Below are 19,193 nucleotides of genomic sequence, written 5' to 3' on the forward strand. Positions count from 1 at the left end.
GGATTTATAGTTTAAAGCAGAAACATGTTAAGCTAAGTAAAGGAAAGTTTAGAGCTTTAGAATTAAAGATATAGAAAAATAAAAGTAGTTACAGAGGTAAACAAGGAGTTTAGAATGCAGCACTGTAGGTTTGTGTCTCATAACATGATTGGCTGGGGAAGCTTACACTGTAACATGGGTCCATAAGACGAAATATTTAAGGATTGGGTCAAAAGCATAAATATCCTTGTTGGCAGTGTTTTATTGGTCGATAAATCCTTAAAAGGTCTTGTAACTAAAGGTCTTGTGACCTTCTGAGCCATGTGGTGAAGATGTGAGCTGAACTAACCCTTCCTGCCAATGTATAAGATAAGAAAAATAAATTGCATCATCTAAAACCACTCAGAGGTCCTGCCTTGAATTCCTTCCAAAATCCCCATAAAATATATTCTTTCAGAAGTGGGATATTTGACTTTTGGAGTGCTGTATCAACAATGGAATGGGATTGTTCATTAATAATGATGGTGGTGACCGGAAAAATTAACACTGTGAGGTTTCAGGAACTCGACCATTTATTCAGCACTTTTCCTTTTGCACTTCTCAGGCTCATCCCTGCACCCACCTAACAGCAAGGTTTGTATTTTGGCTGGAGCTGGAAGTGTGTTCTGCTTCCCTGAGTCCCTGATGGCTTTGATGGGATGAGGCAGGGAAGGGTGAGAGGCTTAGCTCAATTCAAAGCTTTTTCCTTCTTGTCTATTTCTGGGTTTAACCTCACAGACAGCACTCAGAACCTAAAATCAGCCTGACATCTAAAACTCAGAATACACACAGCTACTCCATGGATGCTCGTTATGCTTAAAGGCTAATTAGAACTAATAAAAATAATATCAAAATGTTCAGGGCTCTGCCTGGCTGCTGAATGAGAAGGATGGTGCAAATCAGTACTGAAGGGAAAGCAAATGTGTGGTTTTAATGTATTTTAATGTTTACTAATCCAGCAGAGACATCTGACACCCACCAGGCATGTTTTCAGATAGCTGAAAATTAACAGAGATCATGCCACTAATTATAAAAACAATTAAACAAAACCAAGGCAGCACATTTTAATTAAAGAATCTTCCCTTTTGTTGTTTTTTTTAATCTATGCCATGTCATATTTCAACAGTAAAAAAGTCCCAACCCAAAGCTCCAATGTGCTGTCAGTTGGGTGAAATTGCCCTTGAAAAAAAGCAGCCACCGTTTCCCATCTGTCTGCAGAATAAAGAATTAATGAAAGGAAACCCTTAGTCAATTTAAAAATAATGAGCCATCAATATGGAGCTGCTTCAGCTCTATCAAACTGAATTAACAACTCATGGTTTATTTTTTTTCCTGCCTCTGTCTTCTCTCTTTTTTTTAAATCCAGTTGATACTAAAAGGCAAAAATCCTAAATTTCACACTTACTGACCACCCAATTCCTTGTCCGGTTATAACAGGTAAAATTTACTAGGCTTAACCTTACTAAACCAGGAGTACAACTTTCCAGCACCTTTTTCTAACACTTGAACTCCAAGCAGGCATCAACCATGCCAAGGACTTGGGCAAAACCTGCCACAAACAAAGGAAGTGCCTGGAGCAAATGGCTTATTAGAATTAATTATAATTATAGGGATAATTCTAATTGTACCCCAAGTTAAAACAACCCAAGGCCCCCAGATGTTGGAGGGAACAGTTCCCTGGGGATCCTGGGTTCCAGGGAAGCACAACAATCATCCAGAGCAGGCTGTGAGCCCACAGAAGGTGTCTGTAATCCCGTCACCCCACACTGAAGCTTGCATGAGCACTGCACAACCCAAGCAGGCAGAACCCCACACAAAGCTATTTATATATAATTTTATCACCTATTTCTCCTCTCCCCCTCCACGTTGACCCAGTGAGGCCCAACAAAGTTCATATATTTTGAATTAATGATGAAAAACACGTCCTGCCAATCCACCTCCCGTGCTGGCATTTACTGGTGCTCAGGAGCTGTTTGTAATCTTGTATTCTAACCACTATCAATTATCATAAAAAGGTTGAAGTCTTCACCTGCTGTTTGATAAATAATGCATGAGAGAGCTTAACAACAGGCAAGAAATAGCACTGCCAGATCTTTAACACTTAATATCCAGCCAGCCCTGGTCCCCAGGGACCTGAACAAAAAGCCTGTGCTCCAGGGGCAGAGTCTGGGTGAAGAAAGGTGCTTTACAAGTGCCTTTTACAGAGTTTCAAGGATCAAAACCTGTGGTTTGCCTGAGATGTTGCTAATAAAATAAATGGAATAGCAGGAAGCTGTTTGAACTGGTATCACATGACATTCCAAGGGGGAAAAATAACATCTCAATAACCTGAGAGCTCTGTGAGAACGCTGATTAAACAAGGAGGTATTCACCATCTTAATGATTCTATGAGTTGTATGATTCTAGGAATTCTTATGGAAATACATATTGCATTCCATTGTTACTGAGCTTTTTTCTTTAAATTTTTGTCCTTTCTTCTTTTTTTTTTTTGTCCTCCTTTATTTTTTTAATAGACAGCATCATCCTTCAGGCCCACCCTCAAGCTACACTACCAAAACAAAGCAGCATATCCTTCCCTTTCAGCTCCTCTCAGCCAGAGATCTTTAAAAGCCAGAGCCCCCTGTGGGAAAGGTGGGAGGAATGAACACACCCATGGTGACAACTCACCTTCAGGAGAAATGGTTTCTCACTGCTGAGATTAATTATGTGCCTGGAGGGGCTTCAGCAGGAGCATTAATACTGAACAAAAGCATGAAACAAACCCCATACGGTCACTTGAGAAATTTAACACGTTAAAACATTATGAGCTGATTCTGATGGGATTTGAAAGGGTTCTTACAACCCAGGGCAGCCCCTCAGCATCTCATGGCAGGTGGAGGTGAAGCAGGAAATCCCTCCCAAAAGCCTGGAGGGGTTGAGCCCAGCCTGTGGATCCCCAGCAAAGAACTCCCCTGTCCTGCCGCACACACAAATTAGAGAGAAATGCAAATCCTGGTATGCCCAGGCTGGAAAAATCCAGTGAACACAGTTGAATGTCAGGGAAACCTCAAGATTTTTTTGACCAGAGCTTTGCTTTTACAGGAGAAGTGGAAGAAATTAACTGCAATCCTTCATGGCCGAGGGAAGGCAAGGACAAAGGAAGGGAAGGAATGGTTCCAAGGATGTTCCCCTTGGAGAGATGGATGCTGACAGCCCACTGGGGGTGTGGAGTCCCACAGAGAAATGGGCTTAATGTATATTCTAAAAAGGTCAAGGGGAAAAAATAAACTCCAGAAAATTCCTTTAGTAAATAAGTAGCAACAAATGGGATTTCATTTACCCAATTTAGAAGGCCAAACAAAAAACCAAACCTTTTCTTTCCCACAGAAAGCCAAGGGGGAGAACAGGAGTGCATAGAAAATTACACCATAAACATCAACCATTTGGTGACCCTTTTTCTTTCCTTCACTGGAAAACTTTTTACTTTCTGTTGAGATACAGTTTACAAAAAATCTAATCCTACAAGACAGATAATTCACATTTTGCCTCAAACCAGTCCCTAAAGGATCTGGAAGAAAGGATATGCCTCTTGTTGTGATACAGCAGCCACATCATTGAGTGGTTTGGATTGGAAAGAACCCCCCTCTTGTTCCACCCCCTGCCAGGGACACCTTCCACTATCCCAGGTTGCTCCAAGCCCCATCCAGGCCTTGGACACTTCCAGAGCTGGAAAGTCGACCAGGAGACTCCGACAAAGCCAGAAGGGAACTCCCCAGGGGTTTCTGATCTGTGGGGCAAGCAGAACTAATTCTGGAAAGGGAAATAGATCAAAAGTGACCTTTGACAGATAGAAAGAGTAACTCACAGGCCACAAAACTCAGAAAGAAATTAGGACATTCAACAGTTAATTGCAGTGAGGGACCATCATTCCCAAAAGAGTCCCCAAAGGGACTCAGTAAGGTTTTTGTTTGTAAAAGGAATGAGACACAAAGGTGCTAATAGAGGGAGCAATCAAATCATTAATGCTGGAAGAGACCTCTGGGACCATTGAGTACAACTGTTAATGCAGCACTGCCAAGGCCACCACAAACCCATGTCCCCAAGTGTCACATCCATGCGGCTGTGACATTCCTCCAGGGATGGGAGGGCATTCATCTGATCCACAGCATCAGCTGTGCCAGGGCTGAACAAGCCTTTCAGGGAGGAATTTTCCCAATATCCAACCTCAACACTAGCACAGACTGAGGCTGTTTCACCTTGTCCTGTCCCTATTCCCCTCTCCAGCTGCCTCCTCATGTCAGGGAGTTGTGGAGAGCCAGAAGGGCCCCCCTGAACTTTCTTCTCCTCATCAGACTTGAGGATTATCCACCAAAAAAACCCAGAGAGGGGAAGAAACAGCCCATGGGTCACATCTAAGGCCAGCACACTCTCCCAGCCCTTTGTATATATTGGAAAGACTTGGATGCATCAAACGGAGAGTGTGGAGCTGTATGTGAAGGGAAACAGGATCAGTAACAAAAAAAAAAAAAAAAGAAAAAAAAAGAAAAAAAAAAAGAAAATAAAAGGGGAAGAAAAAAAACTATCAAAACACACAGACACACTTGAAAAGTGAGGTGGCTCTCCCTGCTGCAGCTTTCCTCAGAGATGGCCTTTCTAAAAACTATTAATTCCTTGCATGGAAGATAATTTGTCACAGAACTGCTCTTTTAAACTTCACCCTATTGTGAAAGTGACAAAATAATAGGCCCAACATGAATGCTCAGCAGTGCATTTCAGAAGCAACATGTGCCAGGTTTTTCATTGGGTTCATAAACCATCCTGAGAAATAAAATTTTATGCCTGGTAGCAGCAATGTATAATTATTCTTCTGAACAGAACTGATATATATTTGGGCAAAAACTTAGAAAAAGACTCATAGAACATGGAATGGTTTGGGTTGGAAAGGAATTCAAAGATGATGAAGTTCCATCCCCCTGCCATGGGCAGGGACACCTCCCACTGTCCCAGGCTGCTCCAATCCCTGTCCAGCCTGGCCTTGGGCACTGCCAGGGATCCAGGGGCAGCCACAGCTGCTCTGGGCACCCTGTGCCAGGGCCTGCCCACCCTCCCAGGGAACAATTCCTAATTCCCAATATCCCATCCATCCCTGCCCTCTGGCAGCCATTCCCTGTGTCCTGGCACTCCAGGCCCTTGTCCAAAATCTCTCTCCATCTCTCCTGTAGCTCCTTCAGGCACTGGAAGGCCACAATTTGGTCACCCCAAAGCTTTTCCTCTCCAGGTGAACAATCCCAGCTGTCCTAGCCTTTCCTCCCAGCAGAGCTGCTCCATCCCTCTGCTCATCCTGGTGCCTCCCCTGGGCTCTCTCCAGCAGCTCCGGGTCCCTTCTGTGCTGGCCCCAGGGCTGGGCAGAATCCCCCCCTCCCCTGCTGCCCACGCTGGGGCTCAGCCCAGGGCACGGGAGGGTTCTGGGTCCCAGCTCTCACCCCCAGCACCTTCTCCAGGGCTGCTCCAGCTGCTCATCCCCAGCCTGGATCCACCCCAGGGGCTGCCCTGATCTCAGGGGCAGCTCCAACACCTGCCCTGGTTAAACCCTCTGAGATTCTTGCCCCTCCAACAACTCCCCCAAACACCTAAAGAAAAAACATGGGCTTATCAGAAGGAGAAAATGATCCCTAGAATTGGGGTAATGGTATAACTTAGAGATAGCTAGAAGGTCCAGACTTAATGATTTATTCTAATCAGGCTCTAGGTTCCTAAACAATTGTGTCAATAGGATAAAAATTTGGAATAGCAGAGTAATGATGAAAAATGATGCTTGAATAAAGGAGGAAAAATCTCTGAGAGCCATGGAGGAGAACATTTGGCTTGATTAGCATGACTTTGAAAATCTGAAAGGATACAAGGAGCTTTCGCATGAGACTGTGTAACAAAATAAACCAACAAATGAAATTTATGTTTGAGCCAAGCAGGGCTTTGAAATCCATCATTTATTGAATCATTTAGTGTTCCAAGCACTCTGCTGTTCAAAACAAGCAATAACTTTAGTGTGATCCTTATTAGTGATTCAAAGTTGGAATAAAGAGAAAAATTCTGATGTTTTGGAGCAATCTGTTTAAAAACACAGGGAATATGAGGGAGAAACATATGATCCATGAATTACTACATTTTTCATCCACCATTTTAAGATCAAAATAAAATTAGTACAATTAAAGGAAGCTGGGATATAACCATTATAAAGCTATTTCCCCCCATGTTTTTTGCTTTCCCTTCCTCTTTTTTGGGGGAAGGGTTTGAAGGGTTATGGAAATATTGAGGACAGCTCATTATTCACCCGGTCCAGATCCATGCTCCCAGTGCCACATCCAGACACATGTTGAAGAATGGGAAATGCAAAACCATACCTGCTCACCCAGGTGTGAAAAGGGACTGGGGTTATATCATCACTTTAAATGGAAATTTAGGTGAGGTTTCCTTGGAAGGAAGTAATTTTTCACAAGTATGCCTGGCTTACAGAAAGCATCTCAGAAAAGTAATGGGAATTTTTTCCTTGGGGACAGACTTCCCAAGATTCTCAGGTGCCTCCTGAAGAGACAGTATCCCAGGGTGGCTGAGGCTAAAAGGAGCTCAGTGGGCAGCTGGTGGCACCTCCCTGCTCCAGCAGGGCCATCCCAGAGCACAAGGCACAGAATTGTGTTCAGATGGGTCTGGAATATGCCCAGGGAGGAGACCCCACAGCCTCTCTGGGCATGGACCAGGCTCTGCTCTGGGGGCCCAGCAATGGCACCAGAGAAATGGGCAGGAACTGATGCCCAGGAAGTTCCCCCTGGACATAAGGATGAGCTTCTTCCCTGTGCAGTGCCACAATGACTCAGCTGCTCACTTTCTGGATCTTCTATCGATTCTTTATATCCCTGTTGTGCTCCAGAGGGAAGCAGGGAGGGGCCCTCTGCGTGGACACCACCCTTTGCATCCTACACACTGGGTACTGCAAAGGGATTTGCATGCAAACCTTCCCTCCTCCAGCACTTCCTCGGCCCTTTGGCACCATGAGCTCTCATTTTTGGTGCAGTTTTGTCCATTTTAATCAAACACTTCATTTCTCAACAAGGTGAGGTGGAGAACTATTTTGACACAGAAGAGACAGAAGACCAGTTTAGGGGCCCATCACACTGTTCAACGTCTCTCTTGGTGTCAACTGGACTTGGAAAAGAACTGACATGGCTCCAATCATTCAGGTGGGATACTGGAATGAAAATCCTCCCTGGCAGGGTGGGCAGGCCCTGGCACACGGTGACCAGAGCAGCTGTGGCTGCCCCTGGATCCCTGGCAGTGCCCAAGGCCAGGTTGGACACTGGTGCTTGGAGCAGCCTGGGACAGTGGAAGGTGTCCCTGCCATGGCAGGGGTGACACTGGATGGGCTTTGAGGTCCCTTCAAACCCAAACCAGTGTGGGATTCCTACACAGGACTCAGCTGAACAAAGGTGAATTTTGAGAGCTGAGTTGGCTCAGCAGAGGCCCAGCAGGTCCAAAAAGCTGATTCCAGACTGAGCAGCTCCAGCACTCAAGAACCAGTAGAGCTGGGAATTTTGGAAAGGGAGCACCTGCCCAGAGAGCTCACCAGAGCGGAGGGAAGGACAAATGACTGCTGAGCTGTAGGGCAGGAACTCCATTGTTTGACAAAGAACTCACATAGAAGACCACTCCTCAGAAAGAAGAAGCTCCATTTTCTCTGACATCAGTGTCACACCTTTGCTGGTGGCACGAGAGGAAAGCTGAGCTCTCAGGACTGCGACAGTAGGGACTCATTGCCATGGGACAACAGACCCAGGCTGACCTTCCCTGGGAGCTGGTTGGAGCAGCCTCCCCCAGACTTACCAACCCTGCTTTGGGCTCTGTTTTACACTCCAAAATTAGAGCGATACCAAAACACTTGGAAAGCACATTGCCGTTTTGGACACCAATCCCAACCATCACCTCCCACTCCCTGAAGCAAAACTGATTTTAAAAAGCCTTAAAATGTATCAAATCCTCTGATTATTGCACTGCTTTGCTGGGACTGTGAAGATGAAGACAATCAAAAAGCATTGCTACTGAAACAACATTTGCTGTTGAAAAACTATATGGAAGAAATAATTAGGAGAAATATGCCATTCTTCATTGGCAAAGGTAAATAGACACCCTGGGAATATGAATGGATCATGTACCGTAATTTGAATCATTTATTCTGACTACTCAAACTGTCATAGATGAGCTGTTCAGAAAAATTCCAGTCACTCTGAGGAGAATTTCCAGTAAAAAAAGAAATCCCAAACACATTTTGAAAAGGCCCCGGCATTACAGAGCAGAATCGTGATTCACAACAACTACCCTTACCTCAAAGGGTAAGGGTAAATTCCCTTTTGTAGTTAAATTGAGTTAAATTCCTAATTTTTGCCATTGAAACATCACTTCCCTCTCATCCCTGAAGGTAATTCAAGGATCTTTGTTCCACTTCTACCAAGCACACCAATACCAGGTTAGGGTATTTGTCCAGACAGCTGACAGCACAAAAATAATTAAATATTTCCAAATCTATCCCTATTTTCTACCCTTAAGAATTAATCAGTTTCTAAAATGACAACTTTTCTCTACTACTTCCACACCAAATTACCTCCTGCTTTTTGAAACTTTGATTTAATTTTTTAAGACAATTTTGAAAAATAACTGAAAGAGGAGAATTGCAGAGATCTTTAACAAGAGCTCTGCTTAGGTCCCAGCCACTGCTGATGTGCTGATAGATAGAAGTAGAATAATAAACTGATCCATTTTACAGCTTCTTCAGTCTTTACACATTTGTCCTACATAAGAAACATGAGAATTTAAATCCATAGCATAAACCCAGCATTAGACAACAAATTGATTCATTACTTCCTAATGAAATCCTTAATACCCAAACCTGGAGAACACATCATTTCGGAACAGAAATGAACAAACAGGATGGAATGAAACAAAAATAATTTCCATAAATTTCATCCTCTTTTCCCATCTCATGAATTTATAAACTAAATCAAATTGTCAGGAAAGAAGTGATACTTCCTGTTGAGCTTTTTGACTGAAGTACCTGCAGGCAGAGTTGAGAAGCAACACATATGAGCCAACTGCTGACATGAAAAATGGGGAAAAACACATAAATAGAAGCTATAAAAAATGAAAATTATCCATATTTCATCTCACTAAACTAATTTATTAGCTGAGTAAATTATGGAGGAAATTGTGGACAGTTCTTGGACCAGAGCATTTACAAAAATAAACCAAGTAAGCTGCAGTTGGGTGTCTCTTGATTCCCTGTCACAGCCTTCCTACCCCCAGCCAGGGAGGCAGCAGCAGGAAGCCCTGCTGCAGAAACCTTCCTGGAATGTTCATTGTTGCCAGAGGATTTCTATGGCCCAATTTAACCCCTTTTTCCAAGTCTCATCAGCACACTCCTAAACAGCCCATGAATGCTTTGAACAGAATCCAGAACCAGTACTTCTCACAGCTCCACAGAGTCTGGGCTGGAAGGGACATTAAAGCCCATCCAGTGCCACCCCTGCCATGGGTAGGGACACCTTCCACTGTCCCAGGCTGCTCCAAGCCCTGTCCAGCCTGGCTCTGGACATTTCCAGGGACCCAGGGATAGCCACAGCTGCTCTGGGCACCCTGTGCCAGGGCCTGCCCACCCTCCCAGGGAACAATTCCTTCCCAATATCCCATCTCAATTTCCCCTCTGGCACTGGGAAGCCATCCCCCCTCTTCACTCCATCCCTCGGAAAAGTCTCTCTCCATGTTTCTTGCCAGCTTCTTCAGGCCCTGCAAGGCCACAATTTGGTCCCCACAAAGCTTCTCCTCTCCAGGTGAACAATCCCAGCTGTCCCAGCCTTTCCTCCCAGCAGAGCTGCTCCATCCCTCTGCTCATCCTGGTGCCTCCCCTGGGCTCTCTCCAGCAGCTCCAGGTCCCTCCTGTGCTGGCCCCAGGGCTGGGGCAGCTCTGCAGGTGGGGTCTCACCTGAGCCCAGGGGCAGAGGGGCAGAATCCCCCCCTCCCCTGCTGCCCACGCTGGGGCTCAGCCCAGGGCACGGGGGGGTTCTGGGTCCCAGCTCTCACCCCCAGCACCCCCAGGTCCTTCTATTTTTAGAGCAGCATCCATAGGAAACCCCAGGCTCCCAGAGGAGCCCAGGGATGAGCAGATGGAGCAGAGCTGCCCAGCCCTGTGCCGTGGCACAGTCCGTGTTCAGCCACGTGGGGCACACGAATCAATACAAATCCACTCCTCCTGTTAGAATTTGTCCAGAACATTCCACAAGGGTAACAACTTGTGACAGAAGTTACTCAATCTGACAGCTATTGGATCTAATGGATCACCTCTCTTCCTATATAAAAACACAAAGCCGGAATACACTCCACAAAGTGAGGCCTAATTTGAGCAGATGTTATTACGGGCCTGGGTCTGATCTAGCTCAGATTTGTACTGCTGGCTAATCTAATGTCTTAGACCTGGGATTAATGACCACAGAAGAGCATCAGCACCCAGAGATTCAGCAAAACACTGCTGAGACTCATCACCAAAATGTAACCACCCACCTTGACTGCACCTTGAGCTGGAATGACCAGACTGGGCCTAGACACACATCCTACAAACAGCCAGATTTAATTCCAAGGTTTATTTATTGGCTGCAATACCTTAATTTAGATCTCCCCACACCACATCTTCATTGCCAAACCAGATCCTGAGTTGGTGAAGAACAATTTGAAAAAGATGGTCAAAATCTGGTCAAAAAATTGCATAAACACTTTAGGGAGCTGTAAGATTGTCAAAGATATGGGAAAAATCTATGTGTGGGCAGGGAGGCATAAAGACAATGGCATGAGCTAGATTAAAAATCAACTGAAGCACTTTCTCCCTGGAAACATTTCACAGGAATGATAACAACATGTAAACTAATAACTTGACTTTTTTCCATTATAGAAACACTACAAAAAATAGTGCATCAAGTAAAAGCAAAATGCAAAGAGTCTTCAAAGTGCCTTTATGGGAAAAATAAGAAAAATCAAGATAAAAATCACAGTTTGGTGCCTTTCCACACCCACACATACACTGCAAACTTGAGAAATACTGTTCTCAGAATCCCTAGAAATTGTAAAACTAAGATGACTTTCCTTCATAAAGCTTATTTTTGAATGATAAGAGGCAATATGTGAAAGTACTTTTGTTTAAGATTAAGAAGTGAGATGCTTCTCACTTCTTAATGAGTATGAAGGCAATACAAGAATATAATGGAACCATTTAGGCTGGAAAAGCCTTCCAAAGCTGAAGCACCTTCAAGTCATTAATGAAACAGGAGGGAAAAGTAGGAAATGATCATCAAGCCACAGCTCTTAAGGAATGTATTTCTTGATGTGCTCAGCCACAGCAACCTTCCAAACTGATTTTACTAAACAACTTTTCCCCTTAACCAAAATGCCTGGGATAGCAGGACTCTTCCTTCTTTGGGGTTAATTAGTTCAATTCCAGCCCTGGTGGTCACTGAATATTTAATTGAATAATGACTATTCAGAGCCATCACTCCCAGTCCTTATCAGCACACCTAAGCCCACCTCTGGAGGGAGGCTACAGATTTTGTGCTTCTGGGGACATTTTCTTCAATCCCTGTTGATTGTCCCTGAAAACCAAGTTAGACCAGTTTAGACCAGTATGGAAATCATCAATGTAATCAGATCCATTCTTCCAGCATTACATATAATAAAACTGAAAATAAATTGGTGCAACAGAATTAGGGGAAAGAAACCCCACAGCTTTGTTTCCTGCATTTTTGTGCCCTATTTCCCATGAGTGCCTCCCCACAAGGGGTTATGGAAGGGGATTTGTAGCAGGATCACACATCCTCTGCCTCCCCAGGAAGTCAGACTGAAGAAAGGTTGCTGCTGAGAGAGCAGGAAGATGAGAAAGTGGAAGAATGACACTTGACCCACCTACAGCCATGAAATCTGCAGTTCCTTGTCAGACATCCCCAAGGAACATGGAAGGAAGAGAGCAGGAGGTTTGGGGATTTGCTCCCATTATTCATTAGAGCACTCACACTATCATAAGAGAAACTGAGAGGAAAAAACCCAACAAAATACAACAAATCACACCAACACTGACTGATTTTTCTAGGACGGGAAAGAACACAAAGCATTCCTAACTGTGGAATTCTTTTGTTCTGGATGGAGCACCAAGATGCCAGTTCCTATTTGTCCTCACATGAGAGAATTCACTTTGGTCTGCTTATTTCCTCTACCCCATCTTCTGCTTTCTCTTCTAAATGATAATTTAATCTCTAAGTCTTTAAATCTTGCCTTGTAGAAGTCCTTTCCCAAGAGTATACTTTCTATCAAAAGCCTTGCCCAAAGATTCAAAGCCCTTGAGAATTTCAGGTTGTTCATCTGAAGGGAAAAAGCACGGATGGCTCCACATGGAGGTCTCCAAAAACTTGGGGTACACTGGCAATGAGAAAGTCTGACCTAGGAATAAGGCTCATTCAGACTTTAAAACAAGTTAAAACCAAGTCTCAAATCCAGTAATTAAATAAGAAATCCATGGGCGAAAATAACTCTCTGCCTATAAAAGTCATCCAGAAAAATTCAGTTTTGCTGTTAATATGATCTGAAATACTATCACCCAATTCAGTTCAACACAGGGAAAATCATAAAATAATTCATTTATTCCTTAAGAAAGGTCAAGTTCACTCCTTCCAGGATAGCTCACATGAGCACAATTATAATGTAATTTACTACTGTACCTAAATTACTTGATATAAAGAGATCTCCATCCCATGGTGGGAAACTGTCAAATCTTAACATCTCTGCTGATCTTTATAACATCTTTAAAGGTCAGGCACAGTACCTGTGTGCCTGACTGTGAAAACAAGCAACAGTTATTTGGGAAAATGTTTTTATTCTGTGAGGTTTGCTGTCTCTGACTTCCTGTGAATTAGGAATGATTGAGCTCAACGTGCCATGGCACAATGGAACTAAATATCTATTTCTAAAGAGCAGGATTTTCTGTTTATTGCCAGAACAAAATGACCACATGTACTGATGGAATAAAATGTCCCAGCCATTGTTCTGAGATCTCCATCCTTAGAGAAGCCATTCCAGCCTCAACAACAGACTCTTGGAAGTAACAGTGCCATGGAAGAACTAAAATAAGGATGAGATTTCACCATTTAAGTGAGCTAGAGCCTTATTTGTACAGGCAAGAACAAAATTAGGTGGATTTTTATTTCTGCATCTCTTGGAAATCTCAATATAAAGTTTGATCCTAGAAATGTAGAACACCATGCATTCCTTATTAAGTTTTGTATCTCAGACTGAGTTGGGTTGGAAGATGCCTCAAAGCTCATCTCATTCCAACTCTCTTGCTGTGGGCAGGGACACCTCCCACTAGACCAGGTGGCTCCAAGCCCTGCCAAGCCTGGCCTTGGACACTTGCAGGGATGGGGAGTCCACAACTTCAACCTCTCTTTCTAAAGGTTTTCACAAAGATTTTTTGATGGCAAAGTTGGTTTGGATTTATTTATAACCCCTTGCTGTTAGTACAGATTTATTTCTAATGAGTAGGGAGGATGAAAGGCTACGAGAGATGAGCTATGGCTGCCAACTCATTTCAGCTGAGGGGGTCATTCCACCAAAACCGAGCAGGCCACAACTGGAACACATCAGGATTCAACAGCAGTTGGCTAAGAACCATCACATCAAAGAGCGCATCCGTATTCATAGCCTTCCTTTGGACACTCCTGACTGCAGGGAAAACCACCCCAGGAGGAGGGAAAAGAGTCTGGTTTTAACAACCACCCCAGTACCAGTGCTTTTCAGCACACACAGGTGTATTAAAAATGGGTTTATTAAGGAGCTTTACCTATAAATGCATTTATCCATCTGACATTGAGCAATTCCAATAAGGAAATCCTCCCAGAATAACAGCAGAGAGGTTCTACCAGCATCACCTGGCTTTATCCTCCATCTCAAGCACCCATATCTGATAAACCACAACTACACAGAGCACAAAAACAGGTCCAGTTTCCGAGGTTAAAATAAAAAAAAACCCTAAACACACAGAATAAAAAGCAGGAAAGAGTAGTAATTTACTCTCAGGAGTAATAGCAGACTGTAAAAGGGTAAAGCATTTAATCCCATCAAGGTATGCTGCATAAATGCAATGCTCAGACCACAGATTAACAAAATGAGAACTCTCTGATTTGTCAGGAGAATTAAAATACTGAAGAAAAGGGACATTCATTTTCTTTTGAAATTTCCATGACTACGACCAAGTTCTTCCATTTCAGGGGTGTCCATAAACTCATGTTCTTAAAGTTAGAGGGAACCAACAAGCAACCTTCCAAAAACCATGTGGGAAACCCAGAAGACCACGTTGCTAACACTCCTTTCATGCTGCACAGTAAAATTTCAGCTTTACCCAAACAAAACCAAATACTGACCACAACTTTGTCCTCTGGTATCATCCGACTGACTTAAGAAAAATTAAAAAGGTCTGTTTGCCACAAGGGCCTTAAAGACTGGTTATAAATAATTTGTGTTATAAATAACTGTGGGGCACTCACCGTTGCGACTCTCCTCGTCAATGGGAACTATTGTGGCTGGAGGACCTGTTCTGGCCAACTTGCAATCTATAAAGATGAAAAAAAGAGTTATTTCTCATTCCAAAAGTAGGATTTCCGGGGTTTTGTTGTTGGGTTTTTTGTTTTTTTTTTAAGTCAGCATATTTTGCATGCTGAAGGCAAATATTCCCTTAAATGTGATGCAGGTGTGAGCTACAACTGATAGTAAAGTTATACTCACAAAGGTTCAAAACAGAGCTGCTTGCTTATCCCTTACTCAGAAAAACTTTTTAAAGCAAGGGAGGATGTGATGACAAAAGATCTCAGGTATGATCCATATTTAAAATGTTTGAACTGCAAAAACATTATATGGTTTTTCCTCTTCCTTTGCATGTCATGAACACACACCCCTCAAATCACAGAATCATGGAATGGTTTGGGTTGGAAGGGCCTGTAAAGCCATCTCATTCCCTGCCACGGGCAGGTCACCTTTCACTACCCCAGGCTGCTCCACACCCCATTCAACCTGGCCTTGCACACTTCCAGGAATCCAGGGGCAGACACAGCTTCTCTGGGTACGCTGTGCCAGGGCCTGCCCACTCTTCCAGGGAAGGACTGTCGTCACCACGATCCAGTTGGATGGCTATCCTAAGGAATCTGTTTGTGTTTTGCTCTAGAGATCCCATCAGGAATCTCAATGTGTGTCAGGACACAGGGAATACAATGGTAATTTAACCCAAAGAAATAACAAAGGAATGATTAAAAGGTATAAATCATAATTAAGGCTTCACAACAGAAACAAACACAATTTTTATTTAATTGCAACAAAAAAGGATCTACTTAGTGAATGGAATTTTAATAACTCTAAGGAGAACACAAATGAAAAGCAGACAAGCAATGTTCAGGAAGTCATATTTTGCCATCTTACCCTCATATTGCCAGTCTGGAGTCAAAAGTTTAGAGTCATCAATGGAAGCAGAGCAGAATAACGAAAGAAAATAAGTAAGAGTTTGTTGGATTACTCAAAAGAGAGGTTCAAAGATATCAAGCAGTACATGCAGAGCTAGCAAACGCTCAAGTGTAGCCTTAAAATACATAAAAGCATGATCACCACATATGATGACTGTTTTAGGACCAATCAGGTTTTCTACATTAAGCAGTAGAAAACCACTAATCCCCTTAAAGCACATGGAAATAAAAGTTCATTAGGAAGAGCTTTTAATTTTCCAAGAGCCTCATTGACTGAGTGAGAAAAGAAAAGAGACAACCATTCTCCTTCCCAATTCACCACGCAGGACTATCTGAGATTGTCCATCATTTTATAGACTTTAAGAGGCTCCTCTGATGCACAGTTCAACCAAACTCCATTTGTGTGAAATCATGCCTTCTAATCAAGCTCTGGGCTCAAAATAGGAAAGAAATACTCAGGTATTATTGGTTTGGTTTTGGGTTTTTGGAGTGTATTTTTTACATACAAAAGCCAACAGAAAATCATCTGTAAACTAAACAGAAGAGCAAGCTGAGGCAAATTCTATTTCTCATCTTATGGTAAAAATGACACATTTGTGGACTTCAAAGGACCCAAACTGCAGCTTGTTGCAGCCTCTAATTGTCCCAGCACAGACAAGACCTACAACGGGAGGCGAGAACAGGGAAGCATTTGCTCAGATCTCTGTTTAGGTGAAGCCTCTAGAGAACACGTCTACAACACTGGGTTTTCCTCTAGCAGCAGCAGCAGCTTTCTGTTGCCCCTGAGGAGTTCAAACATCTCAGCACCACAGGGAAAGGACTGAGCATGGCATTCCCTGAGCCGGTCCATCCATATGGACACGATGGAATTCCCAGAGCTCAGGGCACAGCCCTGTGTGCACACAGCTCTGCACAGCCCCAGGGAGGAGAGCCCCCAGGCTCTGTGCACAATGTGCTCAGGGCTGGGCTCTGCCCAGGGAAGAAGTTGTGCCTCCTGTGCAGGGGGAATTGCTGGGCTCAGGCCCTGCCCGTGGCTCTGGTGCCATTGCTGGCCCCGGAGCAGAGCCTGGGCCCTGCTCTGCCCCTCCCTGCACACAGGGACAGCCAGGCCTGAGGGCCCCTCTCAGCTGGGGCTCCTCTCCAGGCTGAGCAGCCCCAGCTCCCTCAGCCTTCCCTGGGCACCCAGATGCTCCAGGCCCTTGCTCAGCTCCGGCAGCTCCTGGCCCTGCTGTGCTGAGCCTCCAGAGCTGGACACAGCACTCCAGAGGTGCCTCCAGGGCTGCCCACAGGGCCAGGATCCCTCCCTCCATACAAATATTGAGGAAAACTGGGAGCTGCTGTGGGTACCCCTCAGAGATCCACCACCACATCCTGGGTTTGTTGTCGCAGAAGCCTTCAGGTTGGAAAAGACCTCCAGGACCACCAAACCCAACCTGTGACCAAATACCGCCGTGCCCACTTCACCATTTCAAAATGCCTTAGGCAGTCTAAATAAAATTATTAATGCATGAACTCTCCCTTCCCTATTCCTTTCATTATTATACAGTCTACTTTGATACATAACAATTGAAAATTTTCAGTTTGTTTGACTTTTAAGAATTAAATTAACTATTATTTTAAAGTATTTTGTTTTGCAGGATTTAACAGAGCAAATAAATCACCTGGAAAACCACATCTTTCATAACACTGTAGTTTCCTACACACTGAGTGGGCAGATAAGAAATGTTTACATTATCTATATGGAATACGACCTTTTTTTTTTCCCCTCCACTCTCATTTTTTTTCACTGGATACAATAAACATTCCAGTGCCATAACAAAACCAACCCTAACTTTTTTCTAGAGATGTATGTTATCATTTTCTTGAGATTCAGGATTTGGGGAACTTATAAAGACTACACAAGCTGGAATTTATTTAATTGAGGAAAATGGAAGCTCTCTGGAAACACACGTAGGTAAATTAGCAAGGAGGAAATATAAGTTCCTTAAGCTAAATATTTTCACAAGACTTTAAACCCAAAGAGCAGAAAGGTGCCCCATGTCAGTATATGGGCCTTGGTAGAACTCTTCCAGCCATTATTTTACCTCTTCCAATTTTACACTGTTTATTACCGGAATGTATTACCAGAACATGCCTCTGTTCCAATTTTCTCAACAAAAAAAAAAAAAAAAAAAAAAAAAAAAAAAAAAAAAAAAAAAAAAAAAGAAGCTGTCCTTGAAATTCTTGGGCATAATGGAGTAGTTTTTTAAGTCAAATCATGATAAATCAAACACACTTTAAAAAGGAAAAGCATTCCATAAATGAGCTTCCCTCCCTACACTTTTCATGATGCATTTTATGTTTAGGCAGCAATGCTGGTAAATGGAATCCTGAGGCAGCAGTGCCCCTGCCCCAGACTCCTTACAGGAAAGGCAAATAGAACTTACTAAATAAACAACAAGCTCTGAAGGCTTTCCTAAGACCTTGAAGCAAATCATTTCTGTTCCTGTTGTTAACTTCACGGTTTTTCCTAACAGTGCTTCTGCTTTACCCTTCTTTAATCAAGAGAAGGGGATAAACAAAGGGCCCCTCTCCTTGGGAGCAAAGTGAGAACCTCTTTAGCAAACTCTCCATGTAACAGTGTCAAGGCTCAGCTCTATTTGGTTTCTGCTGGCTAATTTTCATTATTTTAATTTCTAATTATTTTTAATGAGATGGCTTAGAGGAAACCCTCAATCACTGTCCTAGGTGAGACACTCAGCAAGGTCAAACAGCCTGAGCACAGACAAACACAACAACTTGAATAATCAGGTATTTTCCCAGCAGAGACCTCTTGGGTCATCTTCCTTTCACCTCTGAAACTCCTTCAAATCCCCTTCCCATCAAGCATTTCTATACCTTGGATGGCTTCTCTCTGTTTTAGAGCTAAAAATACAGAAAATCATCTATAAAAATTTAAACAATGGTTAATGGACCTGCTAATAACAAACTCCTAATGTGCAAAACCAACAGGCAACGCCCAGAGCTCTGCAGACACCTGAGAGGAGAGAGTCTCCAGTGGGAGGTGGAAAAAACTGGATGGTCTTGGAGCTCCCTTCCAACCCAGACCACCCTGTGACTCTGTGGTCACACAAGCTGGGTTTTGCCTGGCAGCCAAATGTCCCTTCCAAGCAGCAGCACCCCACATCTATGGGGGTTTGCTATGGGCGTTTCCAGCAGCTCCCTTTCTCCTCCTGAGCTCTTCTCTTCATTCCCACCATCCCAAAGGCCATCTGCATCCTCACAGCCCCTCTGCCAGGGGACTGCCACCTCCAAAGGCACCAGTTCCTCCAGAAAGGGCTTTCACAGCATTTTCCACACTCCTCTCCTGCTCCCAGTCACTGGAGGGACTCTCAGACTCACAGGATGGTTTGGGCTGGAAAGAACCTTTGGGATCCTCAGTTCCAACCCGTGCCATAGGCAGGGACACCTTCCTCTATGAACAACAAGTTAGGGAGTAGCTGGAGACACCTGAACTCCTACACCACTCACTGTGTGTGGAGGTTACCAGGCTCCAGCAGCTTTTGCAAATCTCTCCTCAGAAACTTTTGTGAGAAGCCCCATGCTCACCCTCACAGGGACACACTGAGACTG

General features: G+C 43.7%; 1 protein-coding gene across 25 annotated transcripts in view; it reads right to left on the bottom strand.

Annotated features, from left to right (window-relative positions):
• PCDH15 (protocadherin related 15) overlaps positions 1-19,193 on the bottom strand; it is a 626,487-nt gene that overhangs the window by 225,917 nt on the left and 381,377 nt on the right. For 14 of the 25 annotated variants that reach the window (XM_068197046.1, XM_068197023.1, XM_068197024.1 and 11 more), the window contains 2 exons: positions 15,541-15,555; positions 14,616-14,681 (listed from right to left, as the gene is read on the bottom strand). The exons of 1 other annotated variant lie outside the window; for it this stretch is intronic. In XM_068197046.1, coding sequence (XP_068053147.1) covers positions 14,616-14,681; positions 15,541-15,555 — 81 coding nt within the window. The remainder of the gene's footprint in view (positions 1-14,615; positions 14,682-15,540; positions 15,556-19,193) is intronic. 10 more of the 25 variants (XM_068197049.1, XM_068197047.1, XM_068197035.1 and 7 more) reach the window with 1 other exon arrangement.

Source organism: Anomalospiza imberbis, chromosome 8, assembly GCF_031753505.1.
Source record: "Anomalospiza imberbis isolate Cuckoo-Finch-1a 21T00152 chromosome 8, ASM3175350v1, whole genome shotgun sequence".
Lineage (NCBI taxonomy): Eukaryota > Metazoa > Chordata > Aves > Passeriformes > Viduidae > Anomalospiza > Anomalospiza imberbis.